The sequence below is a fragment of the Cyrtonyx montezumae genome, unplaced genomic scaffold (assembly GCF_038088225.1).
Source record: "Cyrtonyx montezumae isolate F1298 unplaced genomic scaffold, pur_monq_1.0 scaffold_13, whole genome shotgun sequence".
NCBI lineage: Eukaryota > Metazoa > Chordata > Aves > Galliformes > Odontophoridae > Cyrtonyx > Cyrtonyx montezumae.
Window position 1 is genome coordinate 37,986,362 of NW_027071859.1, and position 25,106 is coordinate 38,011,467.

The 25,106-nt window shown below is 39.9% G+C and overlaps 1 protein-coding gene across 2 annotated transcripts in view; it reads right to left on the reverse strand.

The window, feature by feature from the left end:
• Positions 1-6,914: 6,914 nt before the first annotated feature.
• FBXL4 (F-box and leucine rich repeat protein 4) overlaps positions 6,915-25,106 on the reverse strand; it is a 52,853-nt gene continuing 34,661 nt past the window's right edge. For both annotated transcript variants that reach the window (XM_065731056.1, XM_065731057.1), the window contains exons 7-9: positions 17,109-17,180; positions 15,636-15,948; positions 6,915-8,626 (exon numbers count right to left, since the gene is read on the reverse strand). In XM_065731056.1, the coding sequence (XP_065587128.1) occupies positions 8,463-8,626; positions 15,636-15,948; positions 17,109-17,180 (549 nt within the window). In that variant the 3' untranslated portion in view covers positions 6,915-8,462. The remainder of the gene's footprint in view (positions 8,627-15,635; positions 15,949-17,108; positions 17,181-25,106) is intronic.

The following is a 25,106-nucleotide window of genomic DNA, read 5'->3' on the forward strand; positions in this document are numbered from 1 at the left end:
ACCTAGATCACAAACTGCCTCAGGCAGTGAAACATTTACTCTGCACAGTGCGCCAACTCCTATATGCTTTAATGGAGCTACAGTAATCTAAATATTAAGCAGTAATACACTCTAGTAGGAAAAGCTCACAAATTTGTCTCGGGATTAACATTTCAAAATGAACAGTGAAAAGACATGCTCTCAAACTGTTCTTATATTTTATGATTTATTCCACCTTTTTTTTTTTTCTTAAATGAATGCACAGAAGACCAATGAATGTCAGCAAGTTTATTTATTTATTTATTTATTTATTTTTATGTACCCCTGGTATTCAGCAACACAAAGGGATACAACTTAAGTTTTCAAAGCAAGGTAAGCACTGTACACTGAATGTATTTCAACTCACTTGTCATCTCTGAATTAGCAGACACTGACAACTCGGTGAGGTCGTTAATTCCAACTTTGGTCGTGTGACATCTCACACCTTAAACAAATGTCAGGTGGTTTCTGCCATGGGTATCCAGACAAGGAGGAGGCAGTCCGGGCCTGAGCTGTGCCTGCACTTGCACAGAGACCTTTGGGTTTATGTGGAGAAGATGCAGCAGTCAAATCTGAGCTATACACTGATAATGTACTTTCAGTTTACTGCTGGTCAAGCAGAATACTTGGGGAAAAAATAACATTTGGAAATGTAGTCAAGAAAAAAAAATCTCAGGGGGAGATTGAAGACAAATATACAGAACACTGAGGTAAATGCTGCTAGGGTACTACGAGGAGCTCAAAGTGAGAAATGGGTGAGTGCTGAATGTGTATGACTTACAGAATGACAGCACAGAGAGTAAACATGGTGTCTAAGATTGCACATACAGACACAGCTCTCAGAATATTCTGGGACTGCAACTGCAAAGCATGTGGATATTAGCTTCTTGAGCCCATGCAGCTCAGTGTAAGGAAACAGCCATGAAAAGCACATCCATGAACCACTCCCACCATTTTCTGCTTCTTGTTTTGCTAAACTGTCCTCAACATGCCCTGAATAGTACTTGTCAGCTTTCCTAGACTAAACTTCCCAGTCTTCTGCTTCTCAAAGGACCTTCTCTGGGAAAGTCACTGAAGCCAAGTAGGACTCATTTACATCCTCGTATGCTCACAGCAGTACGAGGGCTTGAACCGCCACTGTGAGGCAAAAATAAACAACCTTGATCTGGACATCTTTCGGATGAAGTAGTGCAAGGAAGTATCTAAAAATTAGGGAGTTTTAAAACAAAATCAGAAGTAGCATTTGAGTATGCTAACTCAAATTAAGACATTTGCCCAACCAACACGCACCCACTGCTCCTTGTTATTTTCTCACTGTGTTTTTCTGCCTGCTTCCTCCTGCTGGTTTTAGCATTCAATTTGGGAGGCTAAAAAAGTTTTAAACGTTCAAACAGCAGAAAATAAAAAGGCTTTCCAGCCAAGATATTTTGTAGGAAGCAATCAGCTGCAGTTGAACCAACAGAGCACAGAAAGCTGACTCTTTTGGTGGAAGCAAGAGAAGTTAAGACTGGTAGCGAGCATCACAGGACGAACAGCCTCTTCCTCAGAGTCCAGCCACATCAGGACATGCTGTGCAGCTCAGGAATCTAGTTTCTAACATTAGTTGCACATGGTTTATAGACTTCAGCTTCTCCAGATGCCATTTCAAGACTGATTTGAGCTGCCCTATGTAGACATGCAGCTATCAAGAGCAAATAGATCCTGGGATACCAATCTCCTAAGTTCAGCACCCACTCTAGACATTCAAAATTAGGTGATACAAATATCCTCCAGCTACAGAAAACATGCTTAGAGGTCGTTATGCCTTTTTTCTTCTTGATTTGTCATTAAAAAACAGGGCATAACTTGACAGTGGTGCTGCCTGCAGAGCAGAAGTATTTACAGATACCGTCCAGTACAACTCGTTTGTAGAGATCTGCTCAGCCTCGACACAAGCCCAGTGAGAAGATAAATGCCAAAAGCCACAAGATGCTGAAATGCTGTAGCGGTTTTGTGCTCACTTGGAAGAACGAGGATGAGATCACCTAATCAATTTTACTAAGATGGCTCAAGGGACAGCTGGTAATTAGGACTTGCCTGTAAGTGGAAGTTAAATCAGAAAGTGCAAGGTCCCCCCTGTGATCACACTAACTCCTGATTATTTTATCTCGTTGTTGGTAGCTATTCCAAAATAGCTGCAAGCACGGCACAGCCACTGATTTCCAAATCACGAATAGACTCTGCTTGCAGAGTGCTGTACATAGTGCAGAAGTCTATGGCACTGTAACAAGGAAAGTAAATCTAAACAGAGCAGTGCTCAGCAGAGAACCCATCTCTTAACAGTAAGCAGAGCACTGTTCTGAGAGTAAAACTGTCACTAGCCAACAGCTCTTCACAATGGTATAATGGTATAATTCTTTTCTCAACTCACGTGATACGACACTGTTCCACATGATGTCCTGGTTGCCAAATTGGAGAAAAAATGGATTTGATGGATGGATCACTTGCTGGATAAGGAATTAGCACTTGGAGAGTTGTGATCAGTGGCTCGGTGTCCAAGAGGAGACAAGTAGCAAGTGGTGTTCCTCAAGGATCAGAAGAGGGCCTAGTGGAAAGCTGGGGAGGGACTAGTGTTATTTAACATCTGTGTAGGGGGACATGGACAGCAGAATCAAATGTATCTTCAGTAAACCTGCAGATGACACCAAGTTGAGTGGTGCAGTTGACATGCTAGAGGAAAGGGATGCCGTCCATCCAGAGAGACCTGGACAGCCTTGAGAGGTGGGACCATGCCAACCTCATGATGTTCAACAAGCCCAAGTGCAAAGTCCTGTATGAGGGTTAGGGCAATCCCATGGAGTTCTTGGAGCAGATCCAGAGGAAGGCCACAAAAATGATCAGACAGCTGTAGTACCTCCCCCTTTGAGGACAGGCTGAGAGAGCTGGGGGCTCCTCAGCCTGGAGAAGACAAGGCTCCAGGGGAACCTTATAGCAGCCTTCCAGTATCTGAAGAGGGCCTACAGGAAAGCTGGGGAGGGACTTTTTGTAAGGGCATGTATGTGACAGGAGAACAGGAAATGGCTTGAAACTGGAAAGAGTGCAGATTTAGTCTAGATATTAGGAAGTTCTTTACTGAGAGGGTGGTCAGACACTGGCACAGGTTGCCAGGAGAGGTTGTGGATGCCCCCTCCCTGGAAGTATTCAAGGCCAGGCTGGATGGGGCTTTGAACAACCCGGTCTAGAGGGAGGTACCCTGTCCCTATTAAAGGAAGGTTGGAACTAAATGATCTTAAAAGGTCCCTCTGCAACCTAAATGATTCCACACTTGGTATTTCTTCAGTATCCAAGAGATTTCAAACAGCTGTGTTCTGGTGCTTGCTGGGTTTGTTTGTTTAATAGACTCATTTGTCTCTAGAGAAGGGGAACAAAACACAGAAGGGAAAAACTTCAGTCCTCACAAAGGATCCTCTACTACTTAGGGTGTCTGTCATAACAGATATTTTTAAATCAAAACAATCCAGATCTCCACAATTCAAACTAAAATAACACTACTTTATCCATCAGCTGAACAGACAAATGCCACTACTGTCTGCTATTACTAAGGCTGAATCTTCCTAATGAGAGCCACCTCTTTCCAAGGTCCTTCTCTGAAGGACCACGAGGCCCTTAGCAAACAAGACTCATGTCTTGATGCTTCCTGATGTCAACCATCACATCTTGTCCCACACACAGTAAGATGTTTAATTAAAGAGTACTTTCATTATCAAATCAGAAATGTGGAGTCATAGAAACCACCATCTCTGTGAAAGACAAACACTTTTATTTTGGAAAAACGTCGACTGTGTCTAACATAGCATGTACAGATGCATTAAACCAGGAATTTTTAGCCTAGCAATATCAAAAGCTACAACATATGGAATCATCACAGAAGAGTAATAATGAACATGGAAATAGATACATAAAGCCACTCCCAAGCTCCATATAAGAAAATGCTACATTTTTTCTAGTCTTTGTAAATTCAGCAGTCCTGCAGATGTGATCTGTGAAACATATCCCATAAGATGCATAAGTATACACATATAAATTAGGACTGAACACACAATTTTGCAAGGGCACAGCGGGTAACATTTCGGATGACAGGAGAGCACTTAAAGTAGTCATAGTCTTAATTACAGCAATACGAAAGATTATAAAAATAACTACAATATATTAATTATGTTTTCCAGTTAATTTCATGCATTTACAGAACTATACATATAGCCAGTTAGGTGGATGATGTTTTAAAACAAAGAAAGGGGATTCATTTTAATTTAAGAAAAAAAGACACCATGGGCATTGGCAAGGGTCTCAAGAGTAGAAGCAGATCCTAGCAATATAAAATCTGACTTTTTCAAGTCAGCTTCTCCATTGACTTGCTTCCTTCTGGACTCATTTGAAAAGATTCTGATGTTTGGGGGATGGATGCTGTTCTGGTTTTGGTTTTTGCTATTCCAAGGCTGGTAGTACAACGCTGGATGGAATTAACCTCAGTTCAAAGCAAAGTATCTAACCTGAACTAAATTGCACCTTCCAGAGCCTCCTTAGAGAGACCCCAGGAAACGATTCATTTGACTTTCCTCAAACATCTAAGGAGGAGATTAATAGCTCTCTAGAGGTGCTAAGATTCCTCACTTAAACCAGTCTAACTTCCAGAGGAATAGCACTTACCGAGATGAAACCAACTCACTGCATACCACGATTACTGGACATCTTATATCTGGAAAGGCTGACACGAGAGCTCTAAGAATTGGGCAATAAATATGATGAGTTTCCCCTATTTTGTTGGCTTTTTGCTTTTTGTTTTTCTTTTGGTCTGAAATTTGGACCTCTAAGTACCTGGGGATTAGAAGTTCCAAACTGCTGTGCAAAGTCATTCTTCTACACAAGTCCTGCTCACTAATGTAGTCAATCAAGTGCATAATTTAATCATAAGCAGCCTCATCCACATCCAGAAAGCTATTTAGTCCACCAAAATAATCACAATTATGAACACAAGTAAGTACACCATTGAATTGGAGCATCAACACTTCGGAAGATGTGTTAAGTGGCAAAATTCCCATTAACTTTAAAAATGACCACAATGAATGACTTGTCTCCCTGTATGACAGCTCAAGCCAACTTCATACGTACAGTACAGCAAATCCCCCTTTAGTTTAAGGACAGAACTTCATAGCATGTCTTTTTTTCTTTTTAAAGGACATTTTAGCAATGCATTTTTTAAACATTTGTTGCCAAACACACCTTCTACAATGACTGTGACAGACAGCCAACATCAAAAGATGAGATAAAAAAATGGAATATCCTTAAAAGCAGAATGTAGATTATGTGACTGAGAGATGGTCAAACGTTGGAGGAGACCACTCAATTCCAGAACAATTGGCATCGCTCACTTTGGATTGAATGAAACTAAAACAAACGTCCCTCTATATGCCCACTTCACATGGAGAGAGACCACAGTAGTTATCGGACTTTGCATTCACACTCTACCATACCTTGTCATATCTCTCACCTGTAGGCAAACAAAAGGCACTTTGGCAAAGCAACATAGGAAATCCAGCACACCTGTACTGCCCAGGCCACAGGCTTTTCCTGTTGCACGGATGGAGAGAAACACAGCCCTCTCCATCACTTGTAAAACATTTTAAAACACAGCTGCTAGAAAACACCTTCTGCTGCTATCTGTACTTCACTAAATTCTTACATGAAAAACGCTGAGATTTATACATCAGTATATATATACAAGTACATACATTTGTGTGCACACATATACACACCTAAGTGTAAAATAAAACCACAAAATAAAGCAACTTACATTTGCTTCATTGTGACATATAAGGAAGGTCTAAAAGTATCTTGTTTTACTATCTTGGTAATATCAGAAATGTGAAGTCCAGTCTTTCCTCGCTTTGCTGGAAGACATCTTGGAGGTATAAAGCCAAAGCTAAAAGAGCTTTTTACCCACTGAGTGAAGGTTAAAGTGTACAATTACAGATGGAAGTCTTTTCCAATTATTTCTCATCTATTTGAATTAATTACATTAGCAATAGCCAAATTTTAAATGGCCAAAATAAAGAGTAGATTTCAATTTATCTTTCAAGTTACAGTAGAGAACTTCAATAAAACCAGCTTCAAACAGAAGGCACAAAGTAAAGAAAAAAAACCCTAAGTATGAACAACAAAATGTCTATTTAAACCTCCTTTATACCACCTAAAAAGCAACAGAAAATGAAATCCTTCACACATACACAACTACAAAAACACTTATTTGATTCACTGATGCTACAGAAATGACACTATGCTATTTAGTTAACCAGTTTAAAGGCACAATGGATATCACTTCATCCGTATCCCATTCTATTTACAGTGGAAAACAAGATCTCTAAGAAAAAAAAAAGAGAATGAAACACAGATGCACCCTGAGAAGTGAAATTTTTCAACAAAAACATTTGTTTTAAAATACTGTTCTTTGAAAAGTCCCATTATCTGAACCTGTATTCTTCTACAGCTAGGACAGTAACGTTCAATATTAAGTTACAATGAAAAACATTACTTATAGATAAAATATATATATATATATTCAAAGTTCCCAGAAAGTAAATCAACCTAAACCTGATTGAAAGAAATGAAATTTCACATAGAATCATGCCAAGTTGACATCTGTCAGTGGGGAAAACAAAATCTGAATCTGAAATTCTCTGATAATGTCCAGGTTACTTAAAAACAAAATAAAATTGGAATGGATCTGTCTGGAAATCCCATAGTGCCATCTGTGCAGAGGAAAAAAATATAAATCAAGAAGCCAACTGTTCATGCCCTTCTTTGGATCTGGAATTCCCAAAAGATTCTGTAACACTAAAAAAAATAATAATAATAAAAAAAAAAGGTCGTCTTATAAAAATCAGACACATGTTTTTTAGTTGTTTTGTGACACGGTTTGAAAAGCATTGGCACCAGCACAAGAGTTCAGACTGTTCATCCAGGAACTGCAGAGACTGTCAAATCTTTAACAATTTGTGTAGTGGTCCTCTAGCACTGCGTGGTTATTTACTGTGTGAACGGAAGTACTCTTTGCCAGTAGTCCTCAGTGCAATAACATATTTCTGCCAGATGAGTTTTTCCCTCTTCTTCCAGTAGGTAGCAAGTGCCATCATGACAGCAACAGCGGAGCCAGTATCAAATCACAGGATGTATTTCATGGTCCACATTCTTCAACAATAGCTAAAAAAGTAAAACACTCAACTCTCGGTGTACACAGCAATGCATTCTAGCAGTGGTATTCAAGAAAAGAGAAAAGCTTCATCCAAGGAAGTGCAAAAGGAAGAAACCCTTATCATAGTTCATCGACACAGCTGTCCTTCAACATTTCAACAGTGCTGAAGAGAGTACAACAGAACTTGGAGCTCTCACATCTTGGGAAAAAAGAAAACACATACAGAAAAAGAAACCAAATCCAATCCCTTGGATTACCAAAACACACTGCCCTCCTTTCAAAACCACTGAATTTTCATTGCTGCTTTACTGAACAAAGATGCTTGTTCTTACTACTTGATAGATCTTATTCCAGTGCAAGGGACATTTGCTAATGCAGTAACCTAAGTACTATTTTTTACGATACTGTGCATGATAATTAGATGCATACAAACCAACCATCTTGACTGTTCAAAGAAAACTGGTCTGGAATTTTCTATGCATCAGTTATGACACTATGTATGGCTCAAACTTTATATCCAACACCAAGATGCAGCTGGCAACTTTCTCTTTCATTTCTGCTACACGTTCAGGTGGAAGGTTCTTGAATCTCATCTGTTTTGTCACTTATGCTGAGACTGTAAAACACCACTACATTTCAGATGGAGGAAGGGATGAAAAAATCTATCAGATACAGTTAATTGCCACAAAAAAGGAAGAACGCCTGCCTTTTCAGTCCATTCTGAATGAAGCTTAAACAGTTTTTAAAACAACTAACCATAAGCCTGATCATAAGATGTTATGCTGCAGACCAAATTAAAATGCCACCTGTGTGTGTGTACCTGTATACGTTTAGATATACACATACACATATCAATAAAGAAGGAAGCACCCATTTTTTTTTTCCTAACTGGTATTCAACATTTTCTTTTTCTAGATATTAACATAGTTTACTGTGTATAGCACCCTATTATGGGACACATAAGATGTTTTTCATTTTCTTGCTAGTATTTAAAAACATGCAGTGCCACCAATTAAAGTAAAACAAATGTTAGGTACAATATCAGCTCTAAGAAATGCATAACATACTTAAATTTAAAATGTATTTTACTCATTTGTGCAGATAATTAATACACTCCACTACTTCATAGGAACTTTTCTTAAAAAAAAAAAAAAAATCAGCACAAATTCACAGGAAATAACTGTCAAAGGAATTCCATAGCAGCATATGCAGTGAGTCACTGGGTGAAACTCTTTTTTATGAACACATTAGGAAAGCTGGCATTCAGCTCCAGGACAACTCTATTATCAATCTGTGAACAGAAGGACACATCGAGTAAAGAAAGATCTTTACAAGATTCCAGCAATTTTCTTAAAGATGCTGGGCTAACCATCCTCGTCCCTGTTTGAAAACAAAAGAGACAGAAAAAAGGCAAAGTTACAAAAAAGTTTTAGTTTGTTTTAAAGCTGCTAGTATTGCACGAAAAGAATTCTAGTAATGCCATTTTTATTTACGTTATTTCAATCAGGTTTCAAACAAAAAAACTTCTCAGTGGCAGTCTCTGTATAATTTTTGCCTTTAAGAAGCTCATTGCATTTTCCTAACTCAGCTAATCAATTACATCATTTGCTGCTTAGGAGAAACTTTACAACTTCAAGAGAAATTCCTAAAGGTAGAAGCTGACCAAAATACCCAAAGCTGCAAGACCCAATGACTAGATCCTGGGCTTTGGCTGCACTCATGCTCTTGGGACTTTTCTGCTGGCTGCAATGACTGGCACAACACAGGCTATTATAGGCTCTTCCAACCCCAAATACACCAGCAAGGCTTCTAGGACTCTAAAGTGGATGTAGGTATTAAACCCGCACCATACAGGAACACTTCTCAGAAGACAACCCCTGTTCTCTTACATCACTCTGAAAATCATGCCTCCTATTTATATCCATGGAAACTACAACAGATACAATATTGTTACTTTTAGAAGAAAATAAATTAATAATCAGCAACAACGCATCCACACAGCTTTTTTACATTTTAATAAAAAAATAAATAAAAAGGAAGCTTTGCTGCCTATTACTTGAAATATATTATATATTTTATTGGGGCCAGTGGCACAATAGATAACACATCAGGCTATGGATGAGAACACTGTAGGCTCGACTCCTGCCTTGCTTGTTCATTTCTCCCCAGCACAGGAAGGATGCGGAGCTGTTGGAGCAGGCCCAGAGGAGGGCCATGAAGATGATCAGAAGGCTGGAGCACCTTATGAAGAAAGGTTTAAGGAGTTTGGCTTGTTTGGCTCCCATAAAAGAAGTCTCTGGAGAGACAGCGCTGCAGCCTTCTAGTACTTAAAAAGGGAGGTCATGAGCAGGAGGGCCAAACTTTTTACACTAACAGTGACAGGACAAGGGGGCTTTAAACTAAAAGAGGGGAAATTTAGGCTAGATGTTAGGAACTACTTATTTAGTCAGAAGATAAGGTGATGGAACAGGTTTTCCAAAGAAGCTGTGGATGCCTTATCCCTGAAAGCATTCAAGGCCAGGTTGGATGGGACTCTGGGCAATCTGATCTAGTGGCTGACAACCGTGTCCACAACTGGGGGTTGGAACTACATGATATTTAACATCCCTTCCAATCTAAGCAATTCTACAACAAGCAGCCCAAGACACCCATGCCTTACTGAAACAGCTTGTAGTCAGGTAGGTTATTCAGAAAGTAAACCAAGCATGGACATCTACAGTGTGACACGCTGCTCAATTTCTACTGACTCTAAAGAGACTTATGCACGCAGCAGGCCTGTGAATATCTACTGGCAGACATTTATTGGTAAAGCATGGACATTTCACTTTTTCTAAATCATTCATAAGCTCGATTGAACTCTTTTTTCCTCTTGCTTTATCATCTGGTCACTAAGTATCACAGGATTGTTTTGCAAACCTTCAGCCTTAAGTAAGAAAAATCTAAAGCTGAAAAACTTAACTGCATATGCATTATCAGCAAGTTCTAGCATGGCATTACTCACCCCTTTGCCTGTATTACTCATGAACAGATGAGACAGCACCTATCACATTATGGATCCTTGGTGACCAGAGTAGCAACCCTAGTTTCCTCGTGCAAAGGGACAATTAATTTTTATCCTCTGCTTCTCCTTTCTGAAACCCCTTCTCTAAGACAGAAAGCAGCTTGTTATAAAAGCAGAACAGCCTTGGTACAAACTTCTGAAGTCCTATCCAGATTATATCACTGTTTACCTTCACCACAAACTCTAAGAAACTCTAAGTTTGAAAAGGCTAACAGGTGAAAGATCTCACAGGGATGGAGCTCTCCTTCACAATATCTTAACACACTCTATGTCCAGTTGCACATTTGTGACCCTTTACTTCTCTAGCATTGAGGCTCATCTAAGTTAGAAACCATATACCAGAAGTAAGATGAACATCTTGGCATCTGAGCTTATTTAGAACTGCTGCATAAATATCAGTCCTAACAATTCATTATCACTCAACTTATTAATTTGTTCAAAAGCTTCCTGCATCAGCATTCCATTTTAAGATAACTTTCCAGGCTAATCTCCTGGAGAGAAGTTGCAGCCTATTTGAATGCCCTTGCAGCAAGTACTTATGAAGAGATGCTTTCCTGCAAGAGCCTTCTTGTATCTGAGTAGCCAGATCACACGTTTTACCTACCAGTCTGATTAATTCTCTTATAAACTTCTTCCAACATACCTGCAATAGTGTTTTAGCACTACCTTTAACCAACAGCTTATTTCTGCCTTACTGTGATGTTGTTTCACCTTCCTATTTCCCTCCTTTGAACAGGATTAATTTCCAGAAGGATGACTGTTTCTAGTAGCCTGCTGTAATTCTCTGTATAAGCATGCGTGTCTCTAAATGTGGTTTTCACCTACTCTTGGATTAATTATTTAGGGACATTCTTTGTGAACAGTCCCTGCCACCAAATTTTACCTCATCTACAGAGAGATAATTAAGGTGTATCACGATGGTGACTTTTAACTCTCTTACCATCATATAAACACTGTCACCACAATGGTCAGTTGGTCAATATAGCAGTCCTATTGGCCCACATACAAATGTTTATATCTTTAGTTTTTTACTTCACTTAATCATAATTGTATCATAGTACTGCTGTCCTAGCAGAAGGATCTCCTCTAACATGTCAGTGTATTTTTTTTTCCCCTGGAGTTTCAGCTATCTTCTTTCCACCAACCCTAACATTGCTACAGTATTAGCACCTTCACTTAGAACTGGTTTTGTTTGTGCATCTCAGCATTTAAGATCTAAAATCCAATGCTTCTATAAAATGCTAGACAGAGATGCCTGGCCATTCTGTGTGTAGGAAGATCTCCTCTTCATTCCTTCCTATCTGGACATTGACAATTGCCCTACAGCTCCATCTTTTAGATGGATTTAGAACCCAATAGGTTACACAAATACATGCTTTACTGCACCTCTTTCTTTCTTCATCCCCAGACTTAACATCTTATGTTAGGAAAGATCTTTTCCAAAGCTAAAAAGGCCAGCAATATGGTTGGTCTTTGGTCATTCACACCAGGGCACAATCAAACATCGTCCACAGACTGACTTATACAAGGTGGAGTTAATGAGACATTTCTCAAAAGCACATTCAAAAGCATTTCAGAAGTGTGTTTTTCCTTGCCTTTCAAAAACTGACAATATATGCTGATTACCTATATTGCACATTTTCCTATAGTTTGGAGGCTTTTAGACCTATGTGATACAATTTTTCCTATGCTGTCCATTTCTTTAAGTAAATTCCTAACTGGTCTACTGACATCTGCCTTTTTTTTTTCTGTTGCTCAGTTTATTGTCCAGAAAAAAATAAATTATCTGGTATCCTCTTCATAAATGGCACTTTGAGTAATGATTTATTTGTGAGAACAATTACATTTATCAGCTGTAAATGATTTCATTTATATGCATCATACATCTAAATCCTCAAGTTTTAGAGCAGTCAAGGAGTATATGATGGCTACAGAAATACTGTATCTGGAAAACTGCCAGAGTCCCTATCTGTGGGGCAAAAAGTACTGCTACACAAATGATAAGAATTAATATTAAAGGGTTTTCTTTCTTTAAATGTGCCTCCAGTAATTTCATTTAAAAATACAATAATATGAAACTCTCAAAAAGGTGCACGTGAAAAAAAAATCTTCCAACTTACTCAAAAATAACACATAGATGTTACTAGGCTAAAAAGGGAGATACACTGGAAATAACTAGCACTATTCTCCCAATCACTCTCACTTTTCCTTCACTTCCCTAACCAACCAGATTTGCCTTTTATTCTTTACATTTTACTCAATTTATAGCACTCAAATTACAAGTTTAAAGATGGTGCACATTTAAATGTTTGAATTGACTAGCAACGTGTTGATGTCCTCAAGAGAAAGCTGGAGATTTTGACAGCCGGAAAGGGGGCAGTTGGTTTTTCTGTTGCTCAGAAACGTGTAGGAGGTGCTGGTATGTAGACAGTAGTACACGAATTCTGCAGTAGCAAGGGTGCCTACTTTTTATTGCTCTTTGTGCAAGACAAAGACAGTTAAGATTTTTGGGAAGTGAAGTTAATATGACTTATTCTTCATCCTTGACAGCAGCTGGTAGACTCACAGCAATGCAACTGAGCAGCTGATATGGCATACACTGAAAGCTTTTGCAAGCTGCAGGATCTACCACCTAAGAATGGAATTCAGGGTACATAAAATATATTTTTTTAAACACTTAAATGAAGAACAATTCAACAAGCTATCTTTCAGAGGTTTAGATTTCCTTCAGTCCCCAAAACAGTGGGAGTATAAATATTCTGTATATTATATATTCTGTAATTGAAACAAGAATTTCTCCCTGCGACATTTCTAAGTTCTACCAGTTGCACAAAGAAACAAGCAAAGTATTGTCCATGCTGGAGATTATACTGCAAGGTGAGACATTCTGATCTCTACTTAGCTAAGTCCCTGTACACAGGAAATAAAAGGAAAAAAAAATCAAGCTTTTATGCAGTGTAGTTGGGACAAAGTAAGTTTCCTTTCTACATGCACTGCTAACCTAGCAGTAATACTTCAGTACCCTTCACAACACATGGGTAACACAGCCTGTACTTTACTTGGGAGATGACAAAGGATGCACTAAGAGTACCTCATTCACATCACAGAGAAGACCCAATGTTCAAGGTTAACCTTGTGAAGCTGAGAACTGACTTCAAGCCTCTAATAGCTTCAGACCTGTTGTCACACTAAGAATTTACAGTTTATTGTGATAGAATGGTCCTATATCAGCAGCCAGAAGTCACAGCACGTAATGAGATTTATAACTTTCTCAGCATTCTTGTGATGTAAGAGACGAGGTCTTTGGTTCATAAAACAGATTTCTGCGCTTACTTTTGAACATCTGGCAATTCTACCTCCAGATGACCTAAGCAAGGTTGTGATCACGCTTGACAACACCTTCTCTGAACCACAGACTGTAATGTAATGGCTCCCATGTTCAAAAGATATGAAGAGTTTTCTTACTGTTACCAAAATAGGTGGATCATTCCTTCACATACATTATCATCACCTCGTACAGACTGTTTATAGTAGAGAAAAAAAAGTTGTATTCTGCTAAGTATTCCTATGAAAGAAGAAAGTGAATTATGGGGGCAGACACTGAGATTTCTGGTAACAACCTGTAGATAATTCAACTGTCTATCTTCTGGAGAGCACCCTGCTGAACCCAATATGCAGTTTTATCAGGAGATGGTGACTACAAACCCACTTGACTCAGCAATACTGGTAGGCACCTACCAAATGGAACAGAATCCCTCTTCATGTTCACGCATTTTCCTATGAAAACATCAATGAGATGTTAAACTGAATTCAAATGCGAATTCAATTGTTAAAGGAGAAGTGTGGCAAAAACCCTTCAGTGCTGGCAGAGAGGCAGCAGAACTAGCAGACTTATCTGCAGGCTTAACACAACTGAGCTATTCATTCCGCAGCCTTTGGTACAGTGAAAAGGTCAGACCAATTTGTGGGCAGACACAATGCCATTGTAATAGTGTGTATGTGGGTGGTCAGGAGAACATACATGTTTATGAAAGACTGTATTCACTATGTCTTTTGGAAACTTTTCATGTCTGAACAGCGAAATACATATCCCTGATAATCTAGCTACAAAACAGATTCCCTTGACCACAGGCAAAAACATATATTACCACCCGAAAGCTTATTGCATTAATCCAGAACAATATGCACTAAGCAGAGTTCAGTTTTCATCTGTTCATTCTCCTTCCATGTTGGAGAGACGGTAACTTTCTCATTTATAGATGAGTAAAACAATTTCATGGTAAAGAGCATTTACTGTCTATATCGTGATGACAATCTGAAGCCATATGGTAAATTTTGGTAATGCGAAATACTGACAGGCCTTAAAGTTGCTTGTAACATTATTTGAGTAAAAGGCTCTGTTTCTCTGGAGCATCAGTTCCAATCTAAATGTAATACTTTCTCAAAAATAATTAACTATTGAAAATATGCAGTGCAGCTACTTTCTCTTCTTTCATAATTTAAATCTTTGTTTTTCAACCAGCCCCGTGAAAATAAGTTAACATGAAGAAACCTTCCCCGCATCAATCTCAAGGCCACCATCGTTGTCATAAACTCGTTCTTCTAAAGAAAACCTCACATTCCACCACAAAAGAATAAAACTACAATTCTAAAAGTCCTTACTCAGGAGTCCAAAGTGCACTTAGATCAGACTTCCCAAAATATTTGTCACCTATAGACATTACAGAAGATTAGAAAGCTAAGATTTGATGCATTCTTTGCGCCTTGTCACTTCTTTCCCACCTCAATGGTGATTCCATTTTAAATTTTGCTATTAATAATACTTTTTCTCTTTGAAGAGACAAATTCAGTTCCTGTTAGAAGTGACAAATTGTTAATACTGCTTAGTGTATCTGTATTGTGCAAAAGCAGAAATCTGTTTCTTACTCAGAGTCTCCCACTATAAACATACTTTGTCACACTTCATAGAAATAAAACAACAAAAGCAGAAACAAGAAAGAGAAACCTGATCTTCTGAGAACAAAACCTGAAGAGGTCCATTAAATATACTGGTTATTGTGAAACTAAAGGCTACTGGAACAAGTCCACACAATTCTCAGCTTAAGTAATTAACACTAAACAATCAAATTTCACAGCCAGTAGAATCCAAAGGATTTATATGCCAGAAACCCACTGCAGTAATACTTACCTCTCATTTTTTTCACAGGCTAAACCATACTTCATATATATATGTATATAAGAAGGCAGTTTGACCACATGGATTCCTTTTATAACTCTTAGGCTTCTGAGAACAGTAAAATATATACCAATATTCCTATATTTTCTTACCCAATATATCTAGCTGCCGTAAATGAGTACAGTTAGCTGCAAGCTCTTCAATGTCTGTGTCACACACAGACCTGTTGGCTGTAAGAAAGAGCTTTTGCAAGTTCGGGAGTTTACGCGCAAGGTTTGTGAAACAGCCCGTACTGCTCTGTAACGTGGGGCACCAGCCGAGATCAAGCTCTTCCAAAAGCTGGCAGCCTGAAGCCAACTCTGCTATTCCATTTTCAGTTATGTTTTTACATCTCCACAGATCCAGACTGCGAAGCTTTTTGCATTTTGCTCCCATCATGCTTGCTATAAGATCATAGTCTTCAATCTGCAAGGAAAATAAACACTGTGTCATATATACTACCCTTCCAGACACACACAGGTGTTTCAAGACTTCTTAGTTGCTAACACACATACAGATCAGTCCTGAGCATTTGTCACTTCTAAAGAGCTCTGAAAATTACTCACTGTACACTGAGGTCTACTCCTACAAAAGACAAAAATAAAGTTTCTATTTAGTCCCAGACATACGTGCTTTTATATTCACTTGACACTGAGGATCAGTGAAAATGCAGTTACAAGTTCATTTTCTTTGAAAACTCCCTTCTTTTCTACAAGAGATTATTAAAATTGCTTTTTTATGACAATAGGAACAGCAATTGTAAGTGTAAGTGCATTTAAAGAGGGCACCTATTTCCATTCTAAGTTGATCAGCTGCTACACTTCCTTATGGAAGCATTAATACCTCAGACAAGCCAAAGGGGCTCAAAGTACTACAACTCCACAGGTAGAAGGAATGCAATCCACTATCAAAAAATCATAGGAAGAGTGGAGTTGTTGTAAAAATTATCATACTGCCTTCCTTCTCTGTCCACAAGTCAAAGTGGGGAAAATCTGAGTCAATTCTGCTCTGTCACTTGCTCCTTAAACTACAGGGAAGTCTATCTGCTGAGTTACCAGTTGTGTTTATCACCAGATACAACATACCAAGTTCAGTCCCACTGCATACAACCCTGACATGCATATTCAATAATGCTTAGTTAAGCTCTGTGCAGGAATTCCAAGTCCCACATTTTCTTTCTTTAATTCAAAGAAAGGAAGTCTATGACTCAAATAGTTTCTGTTGAAAGCATTCTTGTGTTTATGACTGTAGTGTCACACACAAGTGTTAGCTTGCTAGGAATGATGACTTGGTATGAATTAAAAAAAAGACTTATTTGTTTTGGAAAAAAGAAGCAAGTATGCATATTAGGAATGATCCAATATTTAGGAAGGTGAGGAACAATGGAAAAAAATACAAGTTGGATTTTAAGCCTACAAAACCAATGTACAATCTTTAAAAAGACGACTAAGTTACATCCAACTTGAATCTTTCAGAAGTTTGACAAGTCACCTAACATCAACCCAGCATTTAACATGCCTCTGTGAAACACAGATCCAGGTCAAGTTTACAAGTACAGGTGTGGACACGGCACATCAGCTACTCACCATGACACAGCTGCCCAGGCTGAGGTGCTGAAGCTCTGAGCAGAAGTTCAGGATACTGAGCAGGGCTGTTTGCTGCCACCAGGGAACACATCAGAAGGAAACATGGAACGTGAAACAAAGAGAAGAGGTCAATTAAGCATTAAAGGCTGTCACTGCATTTCCTGAAACACAGCTCAAAACTCTGTTACAGACACCGCAAATGCCACTTAATGAGTCCCCAGGTAATCTGCCCATTGATTGGCTTAAAGTAACAGTAATCATTACAAACCTTTACACAAGTCGCTTTGGATGTGGTTTTGAATTGCCCTGAAGATACCTATACGCTCGTAACCTATCAGATCATTTCCCCCAGGAAAGCTGCTGAAGAATAAGTGTGGCAAGTTCAAACAACAGGCGAGGCCAGACCAAAAACACAGAGGGCTGGTGACACACCAGCAGAACAGCAGAGCTCTGACATTCTCCCATTGGCCACAGCATGATGGAACTGCCAATAGAGCAGCACAGCACTGGGACCAAGTTGGCGACTTTAATGTCAAAGGAGTCTCCGTGCTGACAGGGATGCTGACAACCATTGAGCACCTGTCACTACCAGCATGCAGGCTGAAACAGATATAATGTGTACTTTACAGTCATGTTTCTGCCATTTAACACGGCCATTCTTTTCAGAAAGTACTGCACGTTACTCAGCCTGAAATTATACTGGAATGCCAGATGCATCTTATGAAATGTTAAGTACATGGCCATTCTGTTCTATGACAAGAGAAACCACGATTTTTTATTTGTATTTCTAAGACAAAGAAAGGACTTCTTTGCATTGTCTGTAGCCATATTCTGCTTTGGGCTTTGGAACATACTCAAATGCAAAGAACACAGCCTGAGATTCAAAATAGAAATATCTGTGCATTTACCACTTTATTATGTTTCTGTAAGCTTGAAAACTGCAGTAAGCTTCGTAACACATCAATAACTGAGGCCTGTGGATGTATACAGGATATACCTAACAGTTTCTCTCTCTCTCTCAAAAAAAACCCCACCACCAAAAAGCAGTATACAAAGGACAAAATCATCTGCCAGTGTGTAGACCAACTTGCAGACATGTGTACTATAAAATGTACACATACATTATATATATGTATGCACATGTATATACGTAAGCTAACACAAGTTAGCTTGTTTTCACAAAGTTTCTGGTAAAATGCTTTACTTGGTTTTTTCAGTCATTATATTCCAGTGAAACTCAGTGGGAACATTATCTTTTTTTCACGGCACCGTGCAGAACTATCTGATCCCTTGCACTGGAATACTAGCAGATGCAGAACAGAAACAGAGGGTAAAGTATTCACAGGGACTATTCCAGACATCTAATTTAGGCATCTCCGGGGAGCAATTAGAAACACCCAACACTTAACATGGATGGAACTTCAGCTGCCAGCTTGGCCTTCTGAGATTTGATTTTCCCAAAGCAGCCTGAAGGTTGAGGGTACAAACAAGCCTTCCTCACAAATATCCTTGCAGAGATCTCACAAAGCCACTGTCTGCTTGCTCAATTGACTTTCATTTATGTTTTTAAAGAGAAGGATAGGCTAGGGAATTAAACATAAAAGCATTAAAAAGTCATTATAAAAGAGGTAACACTTAGGAGTACTTTAAAGCTAGTAAATGTGTAAATATCCAATATGCTTTAGCGAAAGTACTTATTAAGTAAGTGCTTTATTTGAAGCATTAAAACTGAATAAACAAGCAAGTCCAATAGACTGAGACATCTTTTATTCTTTACCTCACTGAAAGCTATGAGCTTTAGAACTTACTCAGACTTCCAAATTAGATAAATAAAAATACACATCTCTCTATAAATCAAATATCAAAGCTAAATACATCAGTCTCTTAAAATCCAATGATAAGCAGGCTTTCTGCAGGTGTCTCTACAATAAAACTGAATACCTCCTCAATGTACTTGACCATGTTTTTTCAGCAATAGTTTCTAAAATGGAATTTTAAACAATGGTTTGAAAGGACAGGAAGCAGAAATGCTTTTCCTTAATTGACATAATTCAGAAATGCATATAGATTCTCTCAGCAGACTGTTGGATGTAAGATCTATTGAATAATGATCCTTCTTCAAGGAAGAGCAAAATAGGTGAGGAGATCAATATTCACAGTAGTTTTGATCAAAAAAGTGATCTCGTGTTAACTTGAACAGGAATTTGGTTATTCTCTTGGAATACTTTAGTCCAAGGGAGTCCTTCCAGTAATGTGTGCACCAAGTTCACATTACCAAATGTCTTTTCACAACCTGTAGTAGCTGAAGTGTTACTTCAAGCAACTATTTAAAACAAAAACAAAGAAAAAAAATCACAGGAAGAAGATAAGCACCAGAAACGCAAGTAATAAAGTAGAGCACCACAGCATACCATCACTCAGTCTGCCAAATCTAGCACAAGAGTAAACACTAAGTTACTCAACAGTAGCTATACTCAGTGTAGGTTAATTCCTCTTCTGGAGTGCACACATGCCTCCACACAAGAAAGCAGACTTCCTTCAGAAGCCCTGTCTGTTCTTGTGACTGGAGGCTGTTTCTGCATATGTCAAGAAAAAAAAAGAACAAAACAAAAAACAACCACCTTTCTTTGAGTATGCCTCAGTCAATTGCAAATACAGGTGGTTAAAGACATCAAAATAGCAGGAAAGAATGGCAGCACACAGAATCCATATGCACTGCATATAAAGAACTATCACTGTAATAACCTGACTGTTTCAAGCCATCTGTCTGTACAATTCCTCTCTCTGACTTGTCTTGAACACAAGATGAGTGTTAACGCTCCTGTGTAAGCAGAGAAGAGCAAGGCAATCACCTGACCTCGAAGCTGTAACGCAGGCCAAACCTCAGATGTCAGAGCTCGTTATAAGAGGAGCAGAGGCCACCTAAATTTTGGACCAGCAAGCTACAACTGGAGAGAATCCAATTTCACATTCTCAGACAAGCAGAGGCTGTCAGATCAAAGACTCCCTACACAACACTTCATTTACGAGCTTAGTAGCCAAGATACGTATAGTTTGGAGACTTTCTAAGGCTTCTCTGTGGCAAAGGTAAGGGCTGGCTTTGTACCTGCTCCCCGTCATGCATGCTCAAACTGCAAAAGGGAAACAATAGACACCTTAGTGGTCCAAATTTCTTCTGCCATCCAAGTCAAAGGAAAAATTGTGCCATCTTATTAAAAACTGACTGTTCACCAAACAGCCTACTTTTCACTAACAGGGAAGGACTAGTAGGGGATGTGAAGGTTGGAGATTGTCTTGGCCAGAGTGACCATGAAATGGTGGAGTTTGCTATTCTGGGTGCCGTCAAGAGGGTGACTAGCAAAACTATTACCTTGGACTTCCAGAGGGCAGACTTTGACCTGTTCAGGACGCTTGTTGCAAGGGTCCCTTGGGACTTGCTCCTGAAGGGTAAAGGGGTCCAGGAAGCCTGGATGCTCCTCAAGATGGAAATCTTAAAGGCACAGGAGCAGGCAGTCCCGGAGTCCTGTAAGTCAAGCCGGAGGAGCAAAAGACCAGTGTGGATGAACCGGATCTTTTGTTGAGACTCCGAGAGAAAAAGAGAGTCTATGTCCTCTGGAAGATGGGTCAGGCTACTTGGGGTGACTACAGAGAACTGGCCAAGATCTGCAGGCAGAAAATTAGAAATGCTAAAGCCCAGCTTGAAATTAGGCTGGCTACTGCTGTAAAGGAGAACAGGAAACCCTTTTACAAATATATTAACAGCAGGAGAAAAACTAAGGAAAATTTCCCTCCTTTACTCAACGAGGCAGGCAATATAACCACAGACGATAAGGAAAAGGCTGAGGTTCTCAATGCCTTCTTCACATCTGTCTTTAATAGACAGGACAGTTATCCACATGGTACTTGCCCTGACCTGGAAGTCCGGGACGGGGTGCATAATGCACCCCCTGTGATTCAAGCAGAGACGGTCAGAGATCTTCTCCTCCATCTGAACTGCCACAAGTCCATGGGGCCAGATGGGATCCACCCAAGGGTGCTGAGGGAGCTAGCAGAGGTGATTGCCGAGCCACTTTCTGCCATCTATCAGCATTCCTGGTTATCTGGAGAGGTCCCACAAGATTGGAGGCTTGCCGATGTGACTCCCATCTTCAAGAAAGGCCATAAGGAAGACCCGGGGAACTACAGGCCTGTCAGCCTGACCTCGGTATCAGGGAAAGTTATGGAACAGATGTTATTGAGGGAGATCACACGACACGTGCATGGCAATAAAGGGATCAGACCCAGCCAGCACGGGTTCACCAGGGGCAGGTCGTGCTTGTCCAACCTCATCTCCTTCTATGACTGGGTGACCAGACAGGTAGATGAGGGAAAGGCTGTTGATGTAGTCTACCTGGACTTCAGCAAGGCCTTTGACACGGTCTCCCACAGTATTCTCCTAAGGAAACTGGCAGCCCGTGGTGTGGACAGGTTCACTCTTCTCTGGGTGGAGAACTGGCTGGAGGGCCGTGCCCAGAGGGTAGTGGTTAATGGAGTTAAGTCCAGCTGGCGTCCTGTAACGAGTGGTGTCCCCCAAGGGTCAGTTTTGGGGCCCATCTTGTTTAATATCTTTATTGATGACCTAGACGAGGGAATTGAGTGTATGCTCAGTAAGTTTGCAGATGACACAAAGCTGGGAGGATGTGTCAAACTGCCTGAGGGTAGGGAGGCCCTTCAGAGGGATTTGGATAGGCTGAACAGCTGGGCTGAGCTCAATGGGATGAGGTTCAATAAGACCAAGTGCCGGGTCCTGCACTTTGGCCACAATAACCCCATGCAATGCTATAGGCTTGGGGCAGAATGGCTTGAAGAATGTAAAGAGGAAAAGGACCTGGGGGTGTTGGTTGATGCTCGGCTCAACATGAGCCGGCAGTGTGCCCAGGTGGCCAAGAAGGCCAACAGCATCCTGGCCTGTATTAGAAATAGTGTAGCCAGCAGGAGCAGGGAGGTGATCATCCCCCTGTACTCAGCTCTGGTATGGCCGCACCTCGAGTACTGTGTTCAGTTTTGGGCCCCTCACTACAAGAAGGACATTGAGGCCCTGGAGCGTGTTCAGAGAAGGGCAACAAAACTGGTGAGGGGCCTGGAGCACAAGTCTTATGAGGAGCGGCTGAGGGAGCTGGGATTGTTCAGTCTGGAGAAGAGGAGGCTCAGAGGAGACCTTATTGCACTCTACCACTTCCTGAAGGGGGGTTGTGGTGAGGAGGGGGTAGGTCTCTTCTCCCTGATAAGTAATGACAGGACGAGAGGGAATGGCCACAAGTTGCGCCGGGGAAGATTTAGATTAGACCTGAGGAAGCATTTCTTTTCTGAAAGAGTGGTCAGGCACTGGAATGGCCTGCCTAGGGAGGTGGTTGAGGCACCATCCCTAGCGCTGTTCAAGAAGCGTTTAGATGAGGTGCTAAAGGACTTAATTTAGTAGTTGGGTAGAGATAGTGATAGGAGGATGGTTGGACTAGATGATCTTATAGGTCCTTTCCAACCTTATGAACTTATGAACAGCAGGAAGAGGAATTCTAAGCAGCCAAATAAGATCCTATTATTCATTTCCAGGAATGGCTTTCAGATGATGAACATGCATACAGCTGAAGCCATGCACAGATTACTTTAAGAGAGAAGACTGACATCAAGGTGCACAGAAGGATGACAATACTGCTGTTAAACACAGCCTTGTGGAACAGATTACAGAAATATCTGAGGGCACAACAGTTAGTCCTGAAACTCAGAAATTGGGAGGAGACACCCTGAAGAGTCTCTCAAGTCTTTAAGAACAGGCTAGACGAACATGTCAGAAACGACATCAACAGAGTTGATCCTGACTTGGACAAGAAGAGAGATTATCTTTTGAAATCCTAACTCATTCCACACGAGACAGGAGAGTTCTGTCCAAACATGAATAAGTCTTTCTTTTCCAGACTGACCTGGAAGACATTTATGTGCTGTATATATAACAAATAAATAGCTGATACTGGACTAATTTCTACCCTACCTGCCTTGTAAAGACCTTAAACATCACATGTACGTTCTGACTCACAAGTAGCAAGAGTGCAGTTGGCTTGAATGAACAGTGGAGAAACTGAATACTGGTGTCAGAGTAAAACACTTGGGAAGGCTGAATCCTGTTGCAATTTTTTTTCAGAATTTTTTGCATTCATGATGCAGAAGTACAATTTCTCATGCTGGTACGATAAGGAAAAGCATCCATCAGATAGCCTGAGCTATAATATTTGAGCTTAATATCTTTTCAAACAGAAAAAACCCTTCTTGTCTGTGTTACACTTTGCTCACCCATGAAAGATGCACCTCCAGTCTTTGATCGTTTTGCATGAACAATATTTTAACATTAACATTTCAAGATGGGGTAGAAAAAAAGCTTAAATTCCTTTCCTCCATAACTGTGTTGTATGAGAGGACGAAGATATTTTTTCTTATCAGTTCCAAATGACAACCTCCTCTCCAATGTTCCCTGCCCCATGCCCCCAACCCTGTTGTTTCCACTTACATTCAAATAGTTATATAACATTAGTTTCAGGCAAATATCAGATAACATGCCTATATTTGCAGGCTTACCAGGAGAATATTGCATTTTTCCATAACATTAAGGAATTAATTTAAGAGAGTTCCTAAAAACCACAATTTCTTTTCTCATACTTCAGTTACTTATCTCTCTTTTAAAAATGCATACTGAAGGGTCTTTGCAGTGAGTTGCACTTGTGTATGAATTTATGCAGTTGTTATATTTAATAACAGGTGCAATCACAGTATTTACGGATGTTACTAGGTGTCACTTTCATCTTATTCTACTGATCAGTGTTAAAATACTGTTTAAGATATTTGCTTTCAGGTAAGAATCAGGGTCTTTAGGACTATATTAACCAATTGTACCAGCTAATATTTATGCAACTTGGTTCCATGAACAATCAACTTTTCATAAAGCAGACAGAAAATAATCAAAAGATTTGATCAAGCAAACAGTAGAGATTTATGGAACCCTAAATAATCAGTAGTTAAGCAACAGCTGTCACATGCTGTTTGTGTACAAGTCAAATTCACATTTCTCAATGCTCTCAGCTAAGAAAGTTGATATAGCAATTAGACATTTAATACAGGACATCAAAAAACAGCATGTATGTGATGCAACAGTTATATTTTGCGATGCTCTTTATCTGATCCATGGCTATAAACACCTAAGAAACAGGAAGCAAAGGGATGAGGCTGAACTCTTCTCAGCAGTGTGGCAACAGGACAAGGGGAAATGGCCACAAACTGAGGCACAGGAAGTTCCCCGCAAATGTGCATGGGAACTTCTTCACAGTGCAGTGATGGAGCAGTGGCACAGCTGCACAGAGAGGTGGTGGAGTCTCCTTTCATGGAGACATTCAAGACCCACCTGGACATCTACCTGTGCAACCTAGGCTAGGGAGCTGCTTCGGCAGGGGGTTGGACTCAATGAGGCACCTCTAGAGGTGCCTTTCAACCCCTACAATCCTGTGATCTGACAGAACACCTGACAATAGTATTCTTTGCAGTAAGAACTAGTAACCTGAGTGAAAACCCAGCGTGCAAGTGTGTCAATTGGGCAAGCAGGAGGTAACCACAAAGTATTCTTAAGTACTCTGTCTTCCTCATAAAAGTCACAGTCAATGTCCCATCCCTTAGTATTTTGCAACGTGAAACAATTGGAAAGGAGAACCGAGAACTGGAGATCTACAGACTAAGGTGAGACCAATGAAATGTACGTATATCTCTTAATCCTTCAAATAAACCCATATTCCCCTAAGTTAAGCCTTCAAAATATTCTCAGAAATGCATTCACAAAAAGCTTTCTCTACTCATGATCTTGACAGGAGCTTTCCTTTTGTCCCCAAAAGGTTTAAATTTACAACAAAGGAGATCAGAACCAGCTGGTTCAGGCTGACAAACTTACAACGATGGGAAGAGATTAGATCAAAACAACTCAGA